The 22,370-nt window shown below is 45.9% G+C and overlaps 1 protein-coding gene and 1 long non-coding RNA gene across 3 annotated transcripts; one reads left to right on the top strand and one right to left on the bottom strand.

Annotated features, from left to right (window-relative positions):
• Positions 1-1,465: 1,465 nt before the first annotated feature.
• On the top strand, positions 1,466-22,224 carry SCP2D1-AS1 (SCP2D1 antisense RNA 1). Of its 2 annotated transcripts, none has more exons than XR_008541328.1 (3): positions 1,466-1,650; positions 6,330-6,412; positions 21,459-22,224. It is a non-coding gene; the product is annotated as an SCP2D1 antisense RNA 1 (long non-coding RNA). The 2 variants fall into 2 exon arrangements; XR_010154027.1 differs by lacking the exons at positions 1,466-1,650; positions 6,330-6,412 and adding exons at positions 17,998-18,112; positions 19,742-19,989 and having other exon boundaries at positions 21,459-21,539.
• On the bottom strand, positions 17,186-17,844 carry SCP2D1 (SCP2 sterol binding domain containing 1). The gene has a single exon (XM_525275.5). The coding sequence runs from the start codon at positions 17,748-17,750 to the stop codon at positions 17,280-17,282; it is 471 nt and encodes a 156-aa protein (XP_525275.1). The 5' UTR covers positions 17,751-17,844; the 3' UTR covers positions 17,186-17,279.
• Positions 22,225-22,370: the final 146 nt, after the last annotated feature.

The following is a 22,370-nucleotide window of genomic DNA, read 5'->3' as shown; positions in this document are numbered from 1 at the left end:
CAGAAGCAGTCTGCAAAACCAGCTTCAGAACCCAGGGCCAATGCTTTTAGTTCGTGCATGGATGACAAAAGGCAAACTCATAGAAGGAGAGAGTAGGATGGTGTTTATCAAAGGCTCAGGGATGGGGGTGGATGGAGAAAAGAGAGATGTTGATTAAAAAGTACAATATTCAGCCAGGCAGAGGGTCAAAACTTTAGTGATCTATTGTACAGCATGATGAGTATAATTAATCATAGCATTGTATATTTCAAAATTGCTTAAAGATTGGATTTTAAATATTCTTATCATAAAAATTGATAAGTACATGAGGTGATAGATATGTTAATTTACTTGATTTTATCATTCTACAATGTAGATACATACCAAAACATCACATTATACCCCATAAATATATGCAATCATTCTTTGTTAGTTAAAGATAAAATTAAAGAACAGAATTACCGTATTACCAAGGCTCTTCATGGCACTCAGGATGACATTGCCAGAGGAGTGGAGAGACCACAGGCAACAACAATTTGGGAGTCAAAAGTGAATCAGAAAAATCAGGTCAATGTTAAGAAATTTAGAATATATTAACCAATTTTATTTTGCTTATATTTTTCTTTTTATATTCACCCAAGTACTATATTATAAAAATTTTTACCTAATTAAATGTAAAGCCCATTCAAATAAGTTGAAAATAAAATTCTAAAGAAAGCAGGATGCCATAATTTTCCATTGCAATGTTAGTTCTTCCTCAGTGAGACATAAAATAAAGGTGCATTTGGGATTAGGTTGAGTTAAAGGTCCCAAATCTAATCTCCTGCTTCAATCGCAGTGCCCGATAAAACGAGCCAGCGACAGGCAGAAAGCGGAGCCCCACTGAGTTTGTAGTCAAAGTCCCCACCTTGCTTTGGGGCACGTTCCTCTTCCTCCCCTCTTCAATGAAAAACCGCTTCCCTCAGACATCAAGTGCTGCTGCATTCCTGGCCCCGATCAGTTATCAGGAAGTCTTGTTCTTTTCTTTTCTTTCGGGACAAGTGACATAGAAGGCTCACTTTGGAGAACATGCCTTCTGGGTGGAGGGAGTGTCGTATTTCCTTTTTCTCTTTTTTTCTTTTTGAGACGGAGTCTCGCTCTTTCGCCCAGGCCGGACTGCAGTGGCGCTATCTCGGCTCACTGCAAGCTCCGCCTCCCGGGTTCACGCCATTCGCCTGCCTCAGCCTCCCGAGTAGCTGGGACTACAGGCGCCCACCACCGCGCCCGGCTAATTTTTTGTGTTTTTAGTAGAGACGGGGTTTCACCGTGTTAGCCAGGATGGTCTCGATCTCCTGACCTCGTGATCCGCCCGCCTCAGCCTCCCAAAGTGCTGGGATTACAGGCGTGAGCCACGGTGCCTGGCCGGGTTGTTGTATTTTAACAGTGGGAAAAGAAGGGCCCTCCCAAGGTGGGATTTCAGGCACTGGCCGTTCTAACAGACAAGGGAGAGGGTCCTCACCCCCCACTCCTTGAAGTCTGGCCATTTGGGTGGGAGAGGCTGGAGCAGCCAGTGAGGACACTCAGCACAGTGTGGGCAACCGGACAGGATGGATTTGAATTTATAAAGAACCTGCCTGCCTTCCTTCATGTTCCAAGCAAATGTTCCAGGTATTTAAGCCACATGCTGGGGAGGTAAGTTAGATAAGTTTCATGCTGGAGAGATAGGTAGATGGGACACAAATCTGGAAACTACCCATCAGCAGTAGAACAGATAAATAAATTGTGGTATATTCATAAAATAAATGTGATACAACTAAGAGGATGAATGAGCCAAAAGATGTGCAACAAATGCATGAGTATTACAGAGACAGTGTGGAGCCAAGGAATCCAGACACAAAATCAGAGTGCATGATTTTGTTTATGGGAACAGCAAAAACTGGGGAAACTAAACAATGTTATTTTTAGGTCAGAATTGTGGTTTCCCTGGGTTGGAGGACTAGGTAGGGACAAGAAAGAGGAGAAGGGACATCTGGGGTGCTGGAAGGGATTCTGTTTCTGGATCTGGAAGTTGGTTTATGAAAATACGGGTGCCTGCAGTTTATGAAACTTCATCAAGATGAACACAGGATGCATGCACCTTCTGCATTATGGGTGTTATTTGTCAAGAAGAAGTTTGTTAAAAGGAAGATCCTTCTGTGGATCGTATGGGGCAAAAAAAGGAAGATCCTTCCCTTCAGGTTGCAGAGATGGGGAAGAAACCCAAACAGGCTGGCTACAGGATCTGAGGGAGGAGACTACATTAATTTTTTAGCTTCCACTTTTATCAGCCTGCTCAAAGCAATGCCCCAAACAAATTATATATTCTATGTCCCTGCAACTTCATGAAATAGGGATCTGCACACAAAAAAAGTGTTCCCCTGAGAGCTCCAGGAAATGGGTTTCACACACATCAATCAAAACTACAAAAGGGGCTAGGCGCGGTGGCTCATGCCTGTAATCCTAGCACTTTGGGAGGCCAAAGCAGGCAGATCACCTGAGGCCAGGAGCTCGAGACCAGCCTGGCCAATATGGCGAAACCCCATCTCTACTAAAAATACAAAAATTAGCCTGGCGTGGTGGCGGGTGCCTGTAATCCCAACTCGGGAGGCTGAGGCAGGAGAATTGCTTGAACCTGGGAGGCGGAGGTGGCAGTGAGCCAAGATCGCTCCATTGCACTCCAGCCTGGGCAACAGGGCAAAAAAAAAGGTCTCCACTTCCTTATTAAAGGAAGATTTGAAAGCATGCACACACACACACAAACACACACACACAGTCTCTAACAGCCATGATTTGTAGCCTAGGCTGAACCACAGCACTGTTTCAGTCATCCCATCTGCCCATTTTTTGGCCTCCGAGCTCTACCCAGCCAGAATTCACCCTATGAGCCCCGTTGAGCAGTAAGCAGTTATTTACTCCATCAATATTGACTGAGTACCTGCCACCATCCAGGCCCTGTGCTAGGTGTTTAATCTGGCAGCAATCATAGGAGGCAGGGAACATGATCCCCATTTTTACAGATGAAAAAGCTGAGCAGGGACATCAGAGCACTTATCCAAGGTCACAACCGGGTGGCAAGTGGGGGAGCTGCAATTCACCCCTATGCACCATTCCTTGCTAGAAACTGTAGCCTTGATTTTCCAGTTATCTAATACTGCATAATGAGCCACCCCAAAACAGTGGCATAAAACCGGAACAATGATTTGCTCATGGATCTGGGGGTCAACTGGGCTCCACTGGGCAGTTCTTGCTCAGGGACTCCCATGTGTTTGCAGAGACATGCAGTGTCTGCGGCCCTCTCCAGAGATTCCTCACTGGGAATCCGGGCATCCCTGAGCATCTCTGTCTGGTCTCCCCACATGGGGACCTTGGGGTGTCAGAACTTCTCACAAGGGGCAGAAGTCTGCAAGAAACCAGCAGAAGCCTAGAAAGTCATGCAGTATCACCTCTGCCACATTGTGTTCATCGAGGCAGCCACAATGGCCCACCCCAGCTCAGAGGGAGGGGACCTGGATCCCACCTCTTGATGGGAGGAGTAACAAAGAATTTGCAAATGTTTAAAACCACCACAACTGATAAGTTTGTCACAGTGGATATTGACCACAATGACTGTCTTCACATTTCCACTCTCTTCCTTCACTTCTGATGTGCGTTTTAATGCCGTACTTCCTGCTTCTGAGTTTGGCCATTTCACTTGCTCTGGCCTGTGGGATGTTAGCCTAATGATGCGTTTCTCCTCTGCCATCATCATGGGGAAAATGTGCCTGGACCATGCCACTGGTCTAAAGGGGACTCTCTCAGTTCATTTTCTGTTGCTTATAACAGAATATCTGAAACAGGGTAATTTATAAGAAGTGAAATTTATGTCTTACAGTTCTGGAGGCTGAGAAGTCCAAGGTTCAGGGGTCACATCTGGTGAAATCCTTCTTGCCAGTGGGGACTCTCTGAAGAGTCTTGAGACCGTACAGGACATTACGTGGCGAGGGAGCTGAGCATGCTAGCTCAGGCCTCTCTTCCTCTGCTTATAAAGCCACCAGTTCCACTTCTACAATAACCCATCAATTCATTAATTCATTAACCCATGAATGAGTTAATCTATTTGTAAAGAGAAGAGCCTTCATGACCCAATCACCTCTTAAAGGCCCCACCTCTCAATACTGCCACACTGGGGACTGAGTATCCAACACATGAAATTTGAGGGACACATTCAAACCATAGCAGGGAGGGAAAGGAGATGAGAGACTGGAGGGGCAGGGCCCAGCCAGCCTGAATTAGCAGATCCTCAGTCAGACCACAGGTCCATGAGTATAATTCAGTGCTGTGCCTTAGCACTACTTATTGCAGAGTTTTGAGATAGCTTGTGACTCAGTGTTGTCGTGGCTCTAAGTAATTTGGACACTGCCACTTAAAAAAGACATTGGAATCCAACTTCAGAGAAAATATTGGGAGATATGAGAAACCTTATAACTAATCATATGTCACAGAGTTGTTCAAGATGAAGAAAATATAAACAGGAGACAATTTTAGATACCGGCCAAGCTGGTCAGTGACATCTCGGAAAGTTTTTCAAGGTTCTGTGCCTATGCACCCCACCAAATGGACTTCTCCAAAGAGACTCCCACCAAAGCCATAACCAAGTCCTGCCCAGAGCTGTCTGCCTTGAACAACTCATTAATTCAGCTCATTGTGATGCTTGATTGACAGGGCATGTTTGATGTGCATGTGTGTGCAAGTGTGTGTTGAGCTTTATGTGTTGTGTGGGTATGAAAACAGGAGAGCATCTCTGAATGATTCTTTGTAATAAAGAAAAATGGAAATTCATTGTACACTGGTCAGTCATCTTGAACTCCAATACTGGCTATTTCTTTAAAATAAAAAAGGAAAGAAATTTTATTTTCTCTTTACTAAATAAGTTTTCCTTGGAAGAATTATTGCCTCTACATTCTTGGTTCATTTATGCCACCCCATTTCTTATGGGGCCTCCCCTTACCACCACCCCAGTTTTATCCCCAAGAGACAATGGGAAGTAACTCAATCAATGAGAAGAGGCTGGAATCAGAGATAGAGAGCTTTCAAGCTTGAAGGAATGTGAGTACATGTAATCCAACCCACCTGATTCCCTGAGAGGCGGGCCTTGAACCAAGAGAGGGCAAGTAGCCTCCTTGTGACCACACAGCGAGGCTAAGAACCAGCTTGAAGTAGAGCTCAGGCCTCTTTCAAGAGCTTCCCTGGAAAACTGGTGAAGCCAACCAAAGCACAGTAACCATGGTTTTGCGTCATTCAGTTTTTCTTCTGTGGATTTGAGTTCATTCATCTCTAAAACGCATGCCCTGGATTAAATGAGTTTCAAAGGCCTGTCTAGCTCTTTGATTTTTTTTTTTTTTTTTTTTTTTTTTTTTTTTTTTTTTTAGTAATTTAAAGAGGAGGTCAGGAACACTAGATCTCTCTCAACAAGACACCTGGAACCAAGCAGACCCATTTCCAAACCTCAGCTCCACCATGACCTTGTGCTGTTATGCAAGTCACTTAACTTCTCTTCCCCTAAGTGACCCAGTAGGCAGAGAAAGTACCTACTGTGGCCACACACAATTCAAAGGCACTGAGGGATTTTTTTCCAACATAATTTGCTATATGGCAGTTTTATTTATTAGAGAGATACTTTCCTGAAGACCTCATGTAAATCCCAGCTCACTGAAGTCCAGACCAACCTTTCCATAGTAACAACACAAAGCATGATGGGTTTCCCTTTTACCAGCTGAGAGCAGCCCCATCTCGGACAAGTTTCAACAAAGCTCACAAACCAGTCTATCTTAAGGCCCTTGAAATTATGAGATTCCCAATTCTCTTTAATCTCTTGGTATTCTATTTCATATTTGGGTTGTAAAGTGAGACTTTATTTTTATTTTATATTAAACTATTTCAGAATCATATAATTCAAATTTACATAAAAAGAACCACAATTATGTACAATAATGTTTCAAAATACACATCAAACTAGTCATTGTGGAGAAACACCCAGAACTTGGTTAATCTATCTTGCACTTGATTTATGGTTTAGCATAGTTTTATTTTTTAGATTTTTAGTTACATGGATTGGAAGTAGGGGGAAGCACCACCACCTTTCTAAAGCCAAAACATCAGCAGGTTTTCACCCTCCCAGTGGAAATGGAGCTAATTTCAGAAGTAGTGGTGACAAGAAATAAGATGATACATGTTAAGCCCTGAATGCAATGCCAGGAACATAGACAAATGTGCCCAAAACACCACCTTTTATTGTTATCACTGAGCTAACTTTCCTTTTCTTCATTAACTTTTAAATACTGATCTGTTTTTAGGATTATAAATATCCAAGGGAAACAGAGACCATCTGGAGTCATCCCTACGTTGTGGAGGGGTCCCACAAGAGCCCATTAGAGAGGTAAGGATGGCATTGTGGATCTGGGCACCACGTTCTCTCATCCTCCAAACCACTTCCCATGGCGCCACACCACCAGCCCACCCAAGCACACCATCCCCTGTCCACATATGTGTGGCCTTGGGATAACTTTAGACTTGGAATAAAAGGCGGCGCCACTGGGAAATGCGAGTGGTGGCTTTCCTTCTTCCCTGGGCCGTTTCTCCCTTTGAGTCTGTTTAAGGACCTATTAGGCTGTGGCTTGGACAGACACTGAGATGAAGCCCTCAATTTCATGGAGCTGCGTTTGGGTTTAGGTCCTTGTTCACTGTCCCTTCATTGATGTCATAGAGCCACCTCCATCTTGATGGTCACCATCAGGGCTTGGAGGAGTCTGGGATTACACATTTCAAGATGGGGAGAAAACCTAAATCTTTCTGGCAACTCCAGCCTTAAGGGTGCCATTGCCCACCCCAACTTTCTTTTCCAGAATAAAATAAGGCCAGCATGGAGTCCACACCGTAGCAGGTGGTTCCAGGTCTCAGGTCATGTAAGGATGACCACCAGAGTTCTGGCTTCAGTCTACAAAGCTGGGCCCCAGGCTCCAACCTTCTGCCACTGACCCCCTTTCTCCATCTTCACTGGTCTTGTTCTGTTCCTGGAACTCATCGTTCTCTGTGAGCCACAGGGCATTTACACATGCTGTTTCCTCGCCTGGAACGGTCTCATCTCTGCCCTGTCTCAGGGACCTCTCACTCATTCCTCTGATCTTGTTCCTCAGGAAGTCTGTCCTAAGCCCCTACCAAGTCTATGAAGAGCTCCTCAGCTTTCCCTCCTGAGCCCTCACTGTGTGTGTAGCCAGGCACCACACTGGGAGTTCCCTGAGGATCAGAGGTGTATTACTCCATTCTCACACTGCTAGAAAGAACTGCCTGGGACTGAGTAATTTAAAAAGGACAGAGGTTTAATTGACTCACAGTTTCACAGGGCTGGCAAGGCCTCAGGAAACAAAACAATGGCAGAAGGGACAGTAAACACGTCCTTCTTCACATGGCACCATGAAGGAGAAGAATGAGAGCCAAGTGAAGGAGGAAGTCCCTTATAAAACCATCAGATCTCATGAGAACTTACTCACTATCATGAGGACAGCATGGGTGAACCCACCCTCATGATTCAGTTACCTCTCACGAGGTCCCTCCCACAACACGTGGGGATTATGGGAACTACACTTCAAGATGAGATTTGGGTGGGGACACAGCCAAACCATATCAGGAGGTGTCCATTTTGCTCAGCCTTGCATCCCATACTCTCAACACAGGGCCAAGAAGGTATATTAGGTAGTAGTTGCTTAGTAATTATCACAGAATGAATGAATAAAGGAATGCTTATGGGCTCAAAACATCAATGGGTTTTCCCTTTTCCTCATGCAAAGAGCAGAATTCCAAAAAAAGGGGATGGCCAAAACGGGAGGTACTGTCCCTGGACTGCCTTCCCAACTCCAGACTTCTCAAGCTCCCTGGAGGCCCTTCTGAATCCCACCCCTAACCGCACTCTGGAGGCACCCCTGTAAAGGCCTGATGTTTTTATGGCATCTCAAGGCTTCAGAGGAGACCCCACACCAGGCCCTGCCCGCAGTAGGCTCCAGGCCTGCTTTGCAGGCCTCGGGGTCTCCAGTGAGAAACTTGCCCAGCTGAAAAGCTATGGAGCCGCTTTGCCTAAAAACTATGCTTAGTACCTGGGGACAGGATCAGTCGTCCACAAGCCTCAGCATCATGCAATATGCCCAGGTAACAAACCTGCACATCTGACTCTAAAATAAAAGTTGAATTTTTTCGTTTTCCAAAAAAGAAAAAACTCGCTTCAGCTTTGCTCTTTTCTTTATTGATGAGGAGTAAGAGAAAGCACGGGCTCCACTCTCTGCCGGCTGAGATCCCCACCAATATGAGCAGTTCTCCAGAAACAAGCATGAAACCCTCCAGAAAAACCCACCATTACCCCACTTCATCTCCACAGGCTACAAAACAACAGCAAAGGCGCTTTGAGACAGAGCACTTTCTGATTAGTCCTTTAAGAGAAAACCTTTCCTCAGCAGGAAATGATGTTCCAGAGGCTGCTGGACAGAAATATAGAAACAACTATAATCCAGCTGCCCCTGAGTGAGCCATGCAGTCCCTCAACACGGCATGTTCCTTAGTTCCTCAGGCCCACCCAATCTCTGTGGCCACTCCAGGACCCCCCACCAAGAGCCTGCAGGAACACCTCCCAGGGCCCCTTTCAAGCCCATTCCAGGGCCGCCTGCAGATCTCATCCTGGGCTTTGGGAGCCTTCAGCTGTTTCCAAGAGTTAACTAAACATCAATTTAATTACACTGCTGGGCTATATAAATATTATGCTCTACAAAATGGTACCAAGCAGATATTTTTAGGAGGTCACAGATGTTTCTTGTGATTAGCCTAGTTACAGATCTGGAAGAATTTTTTTTCCTTCAAAGAAAAGTCAATGAGGATTCTCAGCTGTCATCTGGGGGTAGTTCCCAACATGGTTAAGCACTGCGCATGTTAATGGCACACCTGGGAGACTTCCTTTTTGTCTCCTCTGCCCTGTGGCTGTCAGTTTCCCTCTGAAACCCAGCAAGTGGGGCCCAAAGTCTAGGATCATGCAGGAGGTCAGAGGCCCAGTGAACCAGACACCAAATCCCAGCAAGGCCTGTTTCTCTACCTCTGGACTTGCCCTGCCTCTCAATTCATGCCACAAACATTTATAAAGCACCAGCTGTGTGCAAGACACCACACTGTAGCTGCCACTGCAAACTGGGATAAGACACTAACTAATATTAAGTGGCAAAATGAGACTTCTGTTCCCATAGGTATACAAGAGGGCTCACAGCAACGCTATTTAAAATCACCCTAAACTGGAAACAATCAAATAACAATGGAACACCACTCAGCAATAAAACAAACGAGCAGTAACTGTGCACAACAGTGTGGATGGATCTCAGACACAGAATTCTGAATGGAAGGCGCCAGACACAGCAGAGTGTGCACTGCATGGTCCCATTTATATAAAGCACAAAAGTGGGCAAAACTAAAGTCTATGGCATTAAGAGTCAAAATAGTGGTTATCCTGGAGGCAACAGTAACTAGAAGGGGGTGTAAGTGGGGATTACTGGGGCGCCAGTCATGCCTTATTTCTTGAGCCACATGTTGTGTTGGTTACACAGGTGTTTTCCATTTGGGGAAGTTTGTTAGCTGCACGCTTAGAATGTGTGGACTTCTTCCTATGTATGTTATTCTTCAATTTTAAAAATGCATTAAAAAATAAGTAAATAGGCCGGGTGCAGTGGCTCACGCCTGTAATCCCAGCACTTTGGGAGGTGAGGCAGGTGGATCACCTGAGGTCAGGAGTTCGGGACCACCCTGGCCAACATGGTAACACCAGTCTCTACTAAAAATACAAAAATTATCTGGGTGTGGTGGTGCACACCTGTAGTCCTTTAGAAGGCTGAGGCAGGAGAATCACTTGAACCCGGGAGGCAGAGGTGGCAGTGAGTTGAGATTGTGCCACTGCACTCCAGCCTGGGTGACAGAGCAAGACTCTATCTCAAAATAAAATAAAAATAAATAAAACAATAAAGTAAATAAAAGCAACTTGCCCAATGAGGCAAGATCCAGCCCCAGGCAGTCTGCTTCCAGATTTCGAGTTCTAACTGCTGTGTCCTGGTGCCCCTTCAAATGCAAGTGCTGCTGGAGATCGCCAGGACTCAGCACTTGCTCTGATCCTTCTCTGGACCTCATCATCAGAGTCTGCTGCACCTGACTTCCAACTGCTGGAGGGCTTTCTCTCAAATGCCCAGACCCAGGGAATCAAAAACCCCTGTCCCAGGAGCAGCCCTGTATTAGTCAGGGTTCTCTTAGAGGGACAGAACGAATAGGATATATATATATATATATTTAGAAGTTTACTAAGTACTAACTTACATGATTACAAGGTCCCACAATAGGCTGTCTGCAAGCTGCAAAGCAAGGATAGCCAGTCCCAGTCCCAAAACTGAAGAACTTGGAGTCTGATGTTCGAGGGCAGGAAGCATCCAACACGGGAAAAAGATGTAGACTGGGAGGCTAGGCCAGTCCCTCCTTTTCACATTTTTCTGTCTGCTTTATATTCGCTGGAAGCTGATTAGATTATGCTCACCAGATGAAGAGTGGATCTGCCTTCCCCAGCCTACTGACTCAAATGTTAATCTCTTGTAGCAACACCCACACAGACACACCCAGGATTAATACTTTGTATCCCTCAATCCAATCAAGTTGACACTCAGTATTTACCATCACAAGCCCTCAACCAAAGACTGATGGGAATTAGTTTAAAAATTCTGCAACTCCCTCTTTCCTTGGGCTGGACAACGCTGAGGGGTGTTCTACCCTGTCTCCCTGAACTGCTCTGTGGGGTTGAGCCCTTCAACAATGACCTGCTCAATAATATGCCCTGTATCACCTTCCTTCCCTCCCTGTCCCACTGCCCCACTCCCCAAGGGATATTTCCTGGAATCACCACACAAATCCACAGCTGGCAGTTGCATCTTTGCCCCAGGGCCTGCCACTACAGTGTGAGGTTCAGGAAGCCCCTTCTCAGAGAGGCCTTCCCTGGCCACCCAGGCCCCCTTAGCCACATTCCCTTCCCTTCTCAAGTGTCTTCTCTGGTTATTTGTTTGCTGTCTATTGCTTGTCTCCCCACAACCCACCCACAACTCCCATCTGGAAATACAAGTTCCAGGAGAAAAGAAACCTCAGCTTGCTTGCCACCAGCTCCTCAAACCAGGAGTGATTTCCAGAATGTTTCATAACCATATGGCAAAGGGAAAAAAACCCATCAGAACGGGTCACTGAAAACCAGAATGGTGTTTGACCAATTGGAACCAATTCTGGCCTCATATATCCCAGCTTACTATCAGCCCTGCCAAAAGTAATTAACTCCTAAGAAATCATGAGTGCTCAAAAAATATTTTTTAGGCAAATAGATTAATTGCTCAGTCAGTGAACAGAAGAAACTGGCAATTTACAGCTAAAAATCCAAGATCTTCCCTAACTTAAAACCTCCAGAATAAAAACCTTGCCCTCTTTGGTGGTGCTGTCCTGGAACTTGTGCCAAAACACATGTGAACAGATCCACCCATGGGAGCTGAGACAGTCCTACTTCCCTGTTTCTTGTTTGGAGAATGGAAAAAATCACCTGCAAAATCGTGAGGTCCCTAAGAGTTGCCCTAGGATCCAGAATCTCAGTCTGGTCTCCATGCAGCCAGGTGCACCTCACTGAGACTCCTACAGGGGCTGTGAGCCATTTGCTCCATCCTTCCTAGGGCACAGTGCACATCTAACCCTGTTCAGAGACAAAAGAGGTAGGATCTCTGGGGGCAAACTGGGAATGTCCCAGATAAGCCAGGGCATTTGTGTGGCCCACATAGGACCACACCCATGCAAAGGCAGAACACAGAGCTGGAAAAAGGAGAGGTATACAAATTGTAGGAGAGAAAGACAACAGCTCAATCGGGCAGTTTCCTGGAGGATGACCTTGAGAACACGCATGGAATGTAGATGGTGGAGGTGGGGGAGTTGGTAGGATTATGGCCTCCAAGAAGATCCTACACCTCAGTCTTCAGGACTGTGGCTAGGATGAGATATCACACCCATGAATACATTATTTGTCTTTGTGTGGGCTCTATCACAAAGTATCATAGACAGGCGGCTTAAACAACAGACTTTTATTTCTTATCATTGGAAGCTGGTAAGTCCAAGATCAGGGTGCCAGTCTGGTGAAGGCCCTCTTCCTGGTGTACAGATGGTCACCTATTTGCTACATCCTCATTGGCAGAAAGAATAAGAAAGAGAGAGGGCGGAATGGAGAGAGAGAGAGAGGGAGAGAGAGATAGAGAGAAAGAAAGAAAAGAAAGAAAGAGAGAACGAACGAGCGCTCTGGTCTCTTCCTCTTATAAAAACACTGATATGGTTTGGTTCTGTGTTCTCACCAAATCTCATGTCAAACTGGAATCCCCAGTGTTGGAGGTGGGGCCAGGTGGGAGGTGATTGGGTCATGGGAGTGGCTCCTTCACGAATGGCTTAGCACCATCCCCTTGGTGCTGTTCTTTTGATGGAGCTTTCACAAGATCTGATTGTTTTAAAGTGTGTAGAACCTCCCCTGCCCAATCCTTGCTCCTTCTTTGGCCATGTGAAGTGCTACTCCCCCTTTACCTTCTGCCATGATTGTAAGTTTCCTGAGACCTCCTCAGAAGCCGAGCAGATGCCAGCATCATGCTTCCTATACAGCCTGAAGAACCATGAGCCAATTAAACCTCTTTCTTTATAAATTACCCAGCCTCAGGTTTTTCATATAGCAATGTGATAACAGACTAATACAGACACTAATCTTATCATGAGGGAACCACTCTTGTGGCCTCATCTAACCCAAATTACTTCCCAAAGGCGCCACCTCCAAATACCATCACATTGGGGTTCAAGGTTTTGACATATGAATCTGGGGCAACACATTCACTCCACAGCATTACCTCACATGGCAGAAGGAATTTTGCAGACATAATTAAGATTACTAATAAATTCACATTAAGATAGGGAGCTTACTGTGAATTATCTGAGTGGCCCGGTATAATCACGTGAGTCCTTTCATGAAGAGGCAGAAGATGAAGACAGAAGAATTCAGAGAGATTCAAAGCCTGAGAAGGGCTCGACACACCGTTGCTGGCTTTGCAGACGGAGGAGCCATCTGGCCAGCCTCAAGTTGCTGAGAGCATTCCCAGCTGATAGGAAACAGTCCTATCACCACAGGAAGGTGAATTCTGCCACAACCTGAATGAGCTTGGAAAAGATTCTCCCCTCAAGCCCCCAGAGAAGAGCCCAGAGTGGCCAACACCTTAAGATCAGCCATGAGAGCTGAGACGGCAGCCCAGCCTGCCTGGACTTCTGGCTTCCAGAAGCTGTGAGTTAATGAATGGGTGTTGTTTTAAGCCACTTAATGTGTGGTAATCTGTTACACAGCCATAGAACACTGACAGGCAAAGAGTAAGACCATGTATGGTAGGGAGCCATGGTCATGAGCACAAATACCCACAGGGGCCCTGCAAGGCTGGCCCAGCCCAAGGAAACTGCAGCCACCAACACTCAGCTTCAGAGCCAGGGAGGCCAAGCTGGGAGGAGTGGGCCTCGGTCTGTCTGGATAGCCCACCCGCTCCACACCCACAGCTGTTGCCTGGCAGGAATACAGGCTCAGTGTATCCAAATGACCGAATTTTTAAAGAGAATACAGAAATCCAATTTTTTATATACAATGTCCTAATTCAAACTTTACTAACACTGTGTTGGCCCACCTTGTATAGACCAAACAAAACACAGATGTGTGTTTTGAGCCACATGTGACCTTCTAGGGCACCAGCCGAGTATAGGAGAAAAAGCAGGAAAGTCCCTAGAGGCAGTGGGGAGCCAGCCTAAATGCCTGCCCTTCCTCTTACCCAGCAGAGAAAGGGACTCACATGCACGGGAAGCCCACTTCCAGCCAGGGGATCTGTTGGGCCGCCCGAATGAGGGCTCCCCAGCAATCCACCGTCACGAGGGCTCCTGGTCCCGTTTACAGATGAGGAAGCTTGGGCAAGAGGCGGTTCAGTACCCACCTGTGGTCAGGCAGGTGTCAAATGGTGATGCTGGGCTCAAAATTCCGCTTCTGATTCCAGAATCTGAGTCCTTCCAGCAGCTTCACGTGGCATCCAGCATTGAACGTTTTCTTGAGATTGAAAGGGGTTTGCGGTCACGTTTCCGAGGCCTGGGCTTCCCACTCCTCGCTTGTTGACCACCTTTCTCTCCCTACTCCAGGCTCCTGCCCCTCCATCTCTCCAGCCCCTGCCCCATGGCTGCCCTTCCTCACAGCCCCTTCCTCACCCCCTGCATCCCAGCCTCTCCGATTCCATTCTCGCTGCTTGATTGTAGCTCAGGCTCTCACTTTCCCAGTTCCAAATTCTTGAGAAAGGAATCGAGTTAGCTCAGGTCACTTTTTTTGTCCCAAGTCAGAATGGGTCATAGGTCAGATGCCAGCCCAGGCATGAGCCTGCATAACCCCTCTGCCCACTCTCCCATCTCTAAGCAACCCCCATCTCAGGGCCAAATGATTAACACATGGTATGAGCAGGACTCCCAGGTAGCAGGGGCTTAGGTGAGCCATTTCCCTTAAAAAGGAATGTGGCGCAGCTGGGCACAATGGCTCACACCTGTAATCCCAGCACTTTGGGGGGCTGAGGTGGGCAGATCAGCTGAGGTCAGGAGTTCAAGACCAGCCTGGCCAACATGGTGAAACCCCGTCTCTACTAAAAATACAAAAATTAGCTGGGCATGGTGGCAGGGGCCTGTGATCCCAGCTACTCGGGAGTCTGAGGCAGGAGAATCGCTTGAACCCGGGAGGCGGAGGTTACAGTGAGCGGATATCGTTCCATTGCACTCCAGCCTGGGGGACAAGAGTGAGACTTCGTCGCAAAAAGAAAAAGAAAAAAGAAAAAAGGAATGTGGCACAATGGCACCCCAAACACCTGCCGGCCCCATGCCTGACACTCAAATATGGTTGAATGGGAGTGGCCTGGGCCGGTGGAGCTGAGTGCTCACAACAGAGCTCAGAATCCACTGGAAGCCTCTGAGACATTCACAGGCTGGGGGCACTGACAGGGACAAGAGGCAGATCACCTCTATAATGACGCACATGAGAGAAGAAGCCAGGATGTGCACTAAGTCCGTGCCCATCCCCTTAGCAATGTCTAACTGTGGAGTAGAGCACTCTCAGGACAAATGATCTCTTCGTTTCCCACAGAGAGGATGACATTTTGTAAGCAACAAGTTCTCACTCTGCCTTTCTCTAATATGAAATGGAGGAAGGCCTCTGCAGAGCCATCCAAATAGTCAGGAGCTGAACACTAGACCAAGATGAGGTGAGAGGGCTCATCTTGCTGAGAGAAGGGGAGAGTTGCTGATCCTTCCTCTTCAGGAACACAGCCACACAAAAGCCTTATTTCTAAGGGAGGGTGGCAGGTTCTTAAAAACAACCTGATTAGCTTATATGACACATAATAAACTGCATGGGTTTATATGCATTGCACAAGGTGATGCTTTGACTTGGGAAAACATCACCACAATTAAGATAATGAATATACCCACTACCCCCAAGTGTCCTCATGACATTTGTCATAATCCCCCCATCCTTCCTCATTTCCCCATGCTCCTGTCTCTTGGCAACCACTGCCTTTTTTTTTCTGTCACTACGTTTACATTTTTTAGTATTTAATATAAATCGAATCATATAGTATGTGCTCAGTCTTCTCTGTCTACTTTCACTCAGCATAATTATGTTGCCATTTATCCACATTGTCATTTGTGTGTATGCCAATCATTTCTTCCTTTTCATGGCTAAGTAATATTCCATGGTATGACACCGCACAATTTGTCCACCCATTCACCTGTTGATGAACATGTGGCTTGTTTCCAGTTTAGGACTACTCCCAACACAGCTGCCATGAACATTCACATGCATGCGAGTGTTTATTTTATGCTTGTACATATGCTTTCTTTTCTCTTAACAAAATACCCAAGAACAGAATGGTGGGATTATTTGGTAGGCGTGTATTTGAGCATGGCAGTTGTGATGAAACTTCCACCCAGGTTTCAGAGTGTCCACACTGTGTAGGTGTTTGAGCATGGCAGTTGTGATGAAACTTTCCTCTAGGTTTCAGAGTGTCCACACTGTGTATATTTAGCCCACAAGTCAAAGGTACACACAAACCACATGTGAACCAAGAACACACACACACTCACCCACAAGGAGTTTGCATCAGCTGCATCAGACTTCATCCTATCCTCCCAGACAACACGTGAAGGGAGCTTCCGGAAGGGAAATCTCCCAGGCTGCCCTCTGATTTTGTAAAATGTTCAATGCACAAGCTCCTGACAGCATGGATACTTTATAAATGGCTCACAGAGGGCTGTGGGGTCTGTCTCTGGGAGATCCTTTAATTAATGGCACCATCTCATTGGCCTAGAATAGAATAGTTACAGTCAATACTGAGAGCTTTGGCATGAAGTGAAGCAGAGCTGGAATTCTCTAAGGGTGGTGCCATCAGCATCCCCTGGGAACTTGTTAGAAATGTGCACTCTCCAGCCCAGATTTCCTGATTAGAAGCTCTGAGATGGAGCCCAGCAATCCAGACTTTAACCAACCTTTCCGGTGATTCCGATGCATGCTCCAGTTAAGAACCACTGGCCTAGAACACCTCCCAAGCCCTTCAAGTTTCTTGGAATTGAAACCATCAGAAATTATAATACACCAACAGCACCATCCCCTCTATTGCCTGGGTTCCACCCACAGACCTGTGGTGCCCAATTCCCTTAGCACCCCACAGTCTCATAGTAAAGTTTCCTCATGGAATCAAGTTACCATGCAGAATGCACACCTGCACAATGATGGTTATCACTTCTTTCCCCAAAACATCAAACTTTTTTAGAAAAGGAAAAATGTCTCAAGAACACAATCATTGGAGTATTTAATTCTAATGATCATAATCACCCATTTCTTTACACGTGGCTCTCACCCTGGCATAAATGGAGCATAAAGGGCATAAATGGAGCTAAAGAAAGAGAAAAAGACAAAGATTCTAATTGATGCACTACAACGCTTTTTACTGCTTCAGAACCCTCCCTGAAAATTTACCCATCAACAGGAAAATCAATTAAACTTGAATAGGAAGAATTTGAGTAAAAATATTGGATACTTTTTACTTTAATCTTCAGATTAAGCATGATTTCCACTCGACATTATCATCGAAGAGAAGTTCTTCCTTGGTATTTTTGCATGCTTAAAATTTAGCCCAGTCTTTGAAAACCCTTTCCAGCTTCCAGCTAAGCAGAACCTTGCCACTCACTTTGAACTTTCCGGCAAGGAAAGCCTTCTGTGGGTTCATTTTGCCCAAAACCAGCTCCATAAAGACGGACTCCGGGATTGTAAAGACAGTGTCTGCTGGGAGCCTGGCAGGTCCCGGATACATGTCCCCAGAACCATTCTTCAGATCAATGGTCCACCGCAAAATGGTCTTCCCATTTTTGGTGATGTCCAGCTGAAAGACGGCATTGACTTTCTTGACCAATTGAGCTCCCACTTCCCTGATGTGAAGTCTAATGTCCTGAAACACTGGGAAGCTCTCAAATTCTGACAGCTCTAGAGGATGTGGCATGGCAGGTTCTGGAACTGAACCCAGAACCTCGAACTGGCCCACCAGAGGTCCATCCTCTGCTTTGATCTTGGGTTGATGGTCACTTCTCTTCCACATCTTCCTGTGCTAGTCCCCTGGACCTTGCCATCTAGTCTGTGAGCAGCTGTGACCAGATTAATACCCACAGGTCAGATTGTGACATCAAAGGTAAGGCCAAGTGGGGACTGAAGCTGGTGTGTGTGCTACAGTCTTATTGGCTAAACAAATGATAACATGTGACCTCAGATAAGGGCTCAGACAGGCCATTGTGAGGCAGATCCACACACACACGCCCCTCCCAAACCAATCAGGGATGTTGGTCTTGCAAGCCCAAAAGGTCTGCAGGCTGCAATGGGGTTAAGGGAAACTGGCCCCAGAAGCTTCTTTAGTGACATGAGCTCTGTCTTTCCAATGCAGACATCTCCTCAGTGAAACCCAACGTGAGACAGAAGTTATTCTTATTCCTCTAAAACTGGGTAACACTTAAGTCCCATTAAGTGGGTAATACTTAAGTTAATACTACAGATCCTAGTGCTGAATTTGGCTTTATCTGGCTGCTGGTAGAAAGGGAAATGCTTTTAGGCCAGAGTAATTGATTGGAGAAGGAATCAGTCCAGGGGCCCGCATCAGAAACTTTCCAGAAGCACAGTGAGACACACACAGAGAGATTAAATGTCCCTAAGATCAGAAGATGCTGCCAGTCTGCTCTGATAATTACACGTAATAGTATAGCCCTTACTCTGGGCCAAGGTGCAGAGTTCTAAGTACTACACATGTATTAACACATTTAACTCTCATTACAACCCTCTATGATAGGTACTTTTTCTTTTTCTTTTTTTTTTTTTTTTTTTTGAGACAAGGTCTTGCTCTGTCACCCAGGCTGGAGTACAGTGGCGCGATCTCTGCTCACCGCAGCCTCTGCCTCCTGGGCTCATTTGATCCTCCCACCTCAGTCTCCCAAGTAGCTGGGAATACGGCATGCGCCACCACACCTAGCTAATCTTTGTACTTTTTGTAGAAATGGGGTTTCACCATGCTGCCCAGGTTGGTCTCAAACTCCTGGGCTAAAGTGATCCACCTACCTCGGCCTCCCAGATAGGTATTCTTTTTATCCCCATTTTACATATAAGGAAACTGAGGGGAGAAATGAAGTAACTTGCCCAATGTCACACAGTTAGTAAGTAGTGTAGCCAGATTTGAGGAGAGGCAGAATGACTCCAAAGTCCACCTGTTTATTTCTTTACTTTTTATTCTGAAATAATTTCAGTCTTGTAAAAAGTTTGCAAAAATAGTACCTGTTTAACCTTCTCCCAGCTTTCCCCAAAACTAACATCTTATATAATCACAGTACAGTGATCTAATCTGAGAAATTCACATTGGTTCATGACTACTAACTAATCTACAGACCATGTGAGACCATATCCATTTGGTTTCAGGTCTCCCTAGTGCCTTGCAGTCTGGGGCAGCTCTTCGGTCTTTGTCTTTCGTTACCTTGACACTTGAATACTGGCCAGTTATTCCCAAAAATGTCCCTCCTTTGAGGACTGCCTGATGCTTTCTCCTGGTTAGGTGGAGGTTATGCATTTGGGACAAGGATGCCACAGAGGTGACCTATGCTCTTCCCACTGCGCCATAGCAGGTGTCCATGATGTTATGTCCCATTTCTGCCGATGTTGTCCTTGATCACTTGGTTAAAGCGGCTCCTTCAGGCTTCTGCACTGCAGAGTTACTGTTTTTCCCTCTGTGATTAGTATCTTTAGGGGAGGTGCCTTGAGACCTTGCAAATGCCCTGTTTTGCATCATCCTCTGGCCCACTCTTGTTGCATCCATCCATGGCCCACCCCTGCAGCAATCAGTGTGATGTAGGCCTAGCAGTCATCTTCTATGCTTCTTACTCCCTTGAGATTTAATAACTGGAATTCTGCTCTAAGGAAAAGTGCCCTCTTCTCTCCCATTTCTTTATTTGTTCAATTATTTATTTATCTCAGCATGGACTTGTGGGTATTTGTTTATTCTGTGGGTCATAATCTACTATTATCATTGTTTATTTCCTTTCTAAATTGTCCCAGATTTGGCCATAGGGAGCTTAATCAAGTTGGAGCCTGTATCCTTTCCTACATCAAACTGCTCTTATGTGTAAGCAAAGCTCTGTTATATGGAGTTGCTGGAAACTTCGTTCTTTCTGGGAATGTTGCAGAAGAATGAAAAAGTCTTCAAAGTACATTTGCAAAGATGGATGAGCTGCTGTTATCAACGCTGAGCAGTTAAACAAAGCCCAGTGTCTTCCAAAACCATGTTCTTGCCATGAGGTCACCAGGTATGGACAACATCCGCACAGAGATTTTAAAATGAGGAGGGCAGGAATTCCCCAGCAAGTTCACTATAAGCAGTCAACAAAGAACTGAGCCCCACCACTGCCCGCATCTCATTTTCCTCAAAGACAGCATTGTCCCATCTAAATTATTCAGGCAGGTCCCCAATAGGGCTGTCATTCTCCTGCCACAGTGTGTCCGAGGGGAACACAGTTCCACAGCTCATACATAAGAAATCCAAAACATGCCAGGACTCAAGGGAGCACTTCCCCAACGACATTGTTTAGAATTGTCCTCCAATAGAAATAATAAAAGTAGAGACACTGTCTAGTCAGTTTTATTATTTAAATTCTCAACAGATACTACTGCCTTGTTACCTGCACCGTGGCAGGCTGCTTCTCCTACCTTGACTGCCACCCCATTGGCATCTTGAAAACATGCACCCTGCAACTGGACACAATCTTCCTCAGCCCTGTTGAGATTCTTTCCCCTTTGGTTACCATTCAGACCCAAGAATCTGGTCCCAGCAGATTTGTAGCTTTTTGTTTCTGAATTCTTCAAATGCTTTAAGGGAATGTGAGAGGCATGGAGATCTGTTCCCTAAGAAATACAATTAAATTAAAATTTAAAAATAAAAAATTGCAAAACCATTTTATTAAATAGGATGCTTTTAGCTTCAAGTAACAACCACTACCATAAAAACTGATAATGGTTCAATTCAGTGGTCCCAAAATGGGGTCCCCAGGCCAGTGGCATCAACTCCGCCTAGGGATTCATTAGAAATGCACATTCTCAGGCCCCATGCCAGATCTGCTGAATCAAGAACTCTGGGGAGGGGACCCAGCTGTATTAATCAGGGTTCTCCAAAGAAAAAGAACCAATATGATATATAGAGAGAGAGATGAAAGGAGTTATTATAGGAACTGGGTCACATGGTTTTGGAGGTCAAGAAGTCCCACATGCAAACAAGGGACACAGCCAGGGGGTATAACTCATTCCAGGTCCAAAGGCCTGGACTGGGGGGCGGCGGGGGTTGGTGTAAGTCCTGGACCAGGACCCCAGATGTCCAAAGGCAGGAGAAGATCCACGTCTCAGGCCTGGCAGAGAGGCTGAGTTCCACCTTCCCCTGACTTTTTGTCCCATTAAGACCCTCAATAGATGGGATGATGCCTCCCACATTGGGGATGGCCATCTGCCTTACTCAGTCCACCAATTCAAGTGCTGTCCCCTCCTTCTAGGAATGCTTCCATGGACACTCTCTGAAATAATGTTTTACCTCTGGTCTGGGGATCCCATGGCCCAGTCAAGTTGACACATAAAGTGAACCATCATGCCAGCAATTGGGGTTATAACAGGCCCTCCAAGGTCGGAAAATTGGGTTTTTCCACTATGGCTTGGAGAGGTCAGCCAAGACCTCTGTGCTGTGTCCACTCTTGCATTCTACCATCCTCAATGTGTTGCCTTTTGTCCCCAGCTTGTCACTTCACGGCTGCTTGGCTGCCATGGCTCCTTCCATCACATCCTCAGAAGACAGCAGCCCAAGCCAAAGGGACAAAAAAGACCTCTCCTTGGACCTATTGCTTACCAGAAAGAAAAGGTCCCAAGGCCTCCACTGGTCTCACTGGCAAGGACTGAATCACATGTCCATCAGGATTCACACCCCTGAGCAGGGCTCCCCGTCCCTTGGACAGAATTGGAGTTGGGGTAACAGGAAAGAAAAGGGTGTTGCACAGCGACAAGTGCCCACCACAGGTACCCACAGCTTCTTCCATTGCTCCTCGGAAGGCAACAAGGAGAAACCCCATCATGTTTGAGAGCTTTGGTGTCATTACATTTCAATAACAAAAGGTCATTTCCCTTTTTTGCCAGCCTCCTCATTGGGAACAAAATGTGGCTGGGGGCTTTCTTTCTGAAAGTTTACAAATCCATCTCCCACTTGCCAACCCAGCACCTGGGCAGGTGTATTCACTCACAGGTGTCGGGCTGGCAGATGGGTCAAACAGAATGGGGGAATGGGATTAAGAAGTGTCACCCACCCCCATCCCCTGAATGGGGACAAATCTATGTCACCGAGTTTACCCTTGCTGTGAGGGCCTCAGACAAGGTGCCTGCACCTGGTTATCAGATGCAGTGAGAGGAGAAGGAAAGGACTTTCACCTTTTACTTTATATATTCTGCTTTGTTTATAATGAGTGTGAACTCTCTCCATGGTTTTTTAATTGAATACGATTTTTCCAACATCTTATTCTTAAAATTTTTAGGCATATTTTGCAAAGTTGAAAGATTTCTAAAGTGAACACTCAAATATTCACCAATATTCTATCATTGCACTATATTACACTTGTTTGAAGCTCTCCATCTTATTTTTATCTTATTTTTATGTTTC

This window comes from Pan troglodytes, chromosome 21, assembly GCF_028858775.2.
Source record: "Pan troglodytes isolate AG18354 chromosome 21, NHGRI_mPanTro3-v2.0_pri, whole genome shotgun sequence".
In the NCBI taxonomy this organism is placed as follows: Eukaryota; Metazoa; Chordata; class Mammalia; order Primates; family Hominidae; genus Pan; species Pan troglodytes.
The sequence above is the reverse complement of the archived record's forward strand: the minus strand, read 5'-3'. Positions and strand labels throughout refer to the sequence as shown.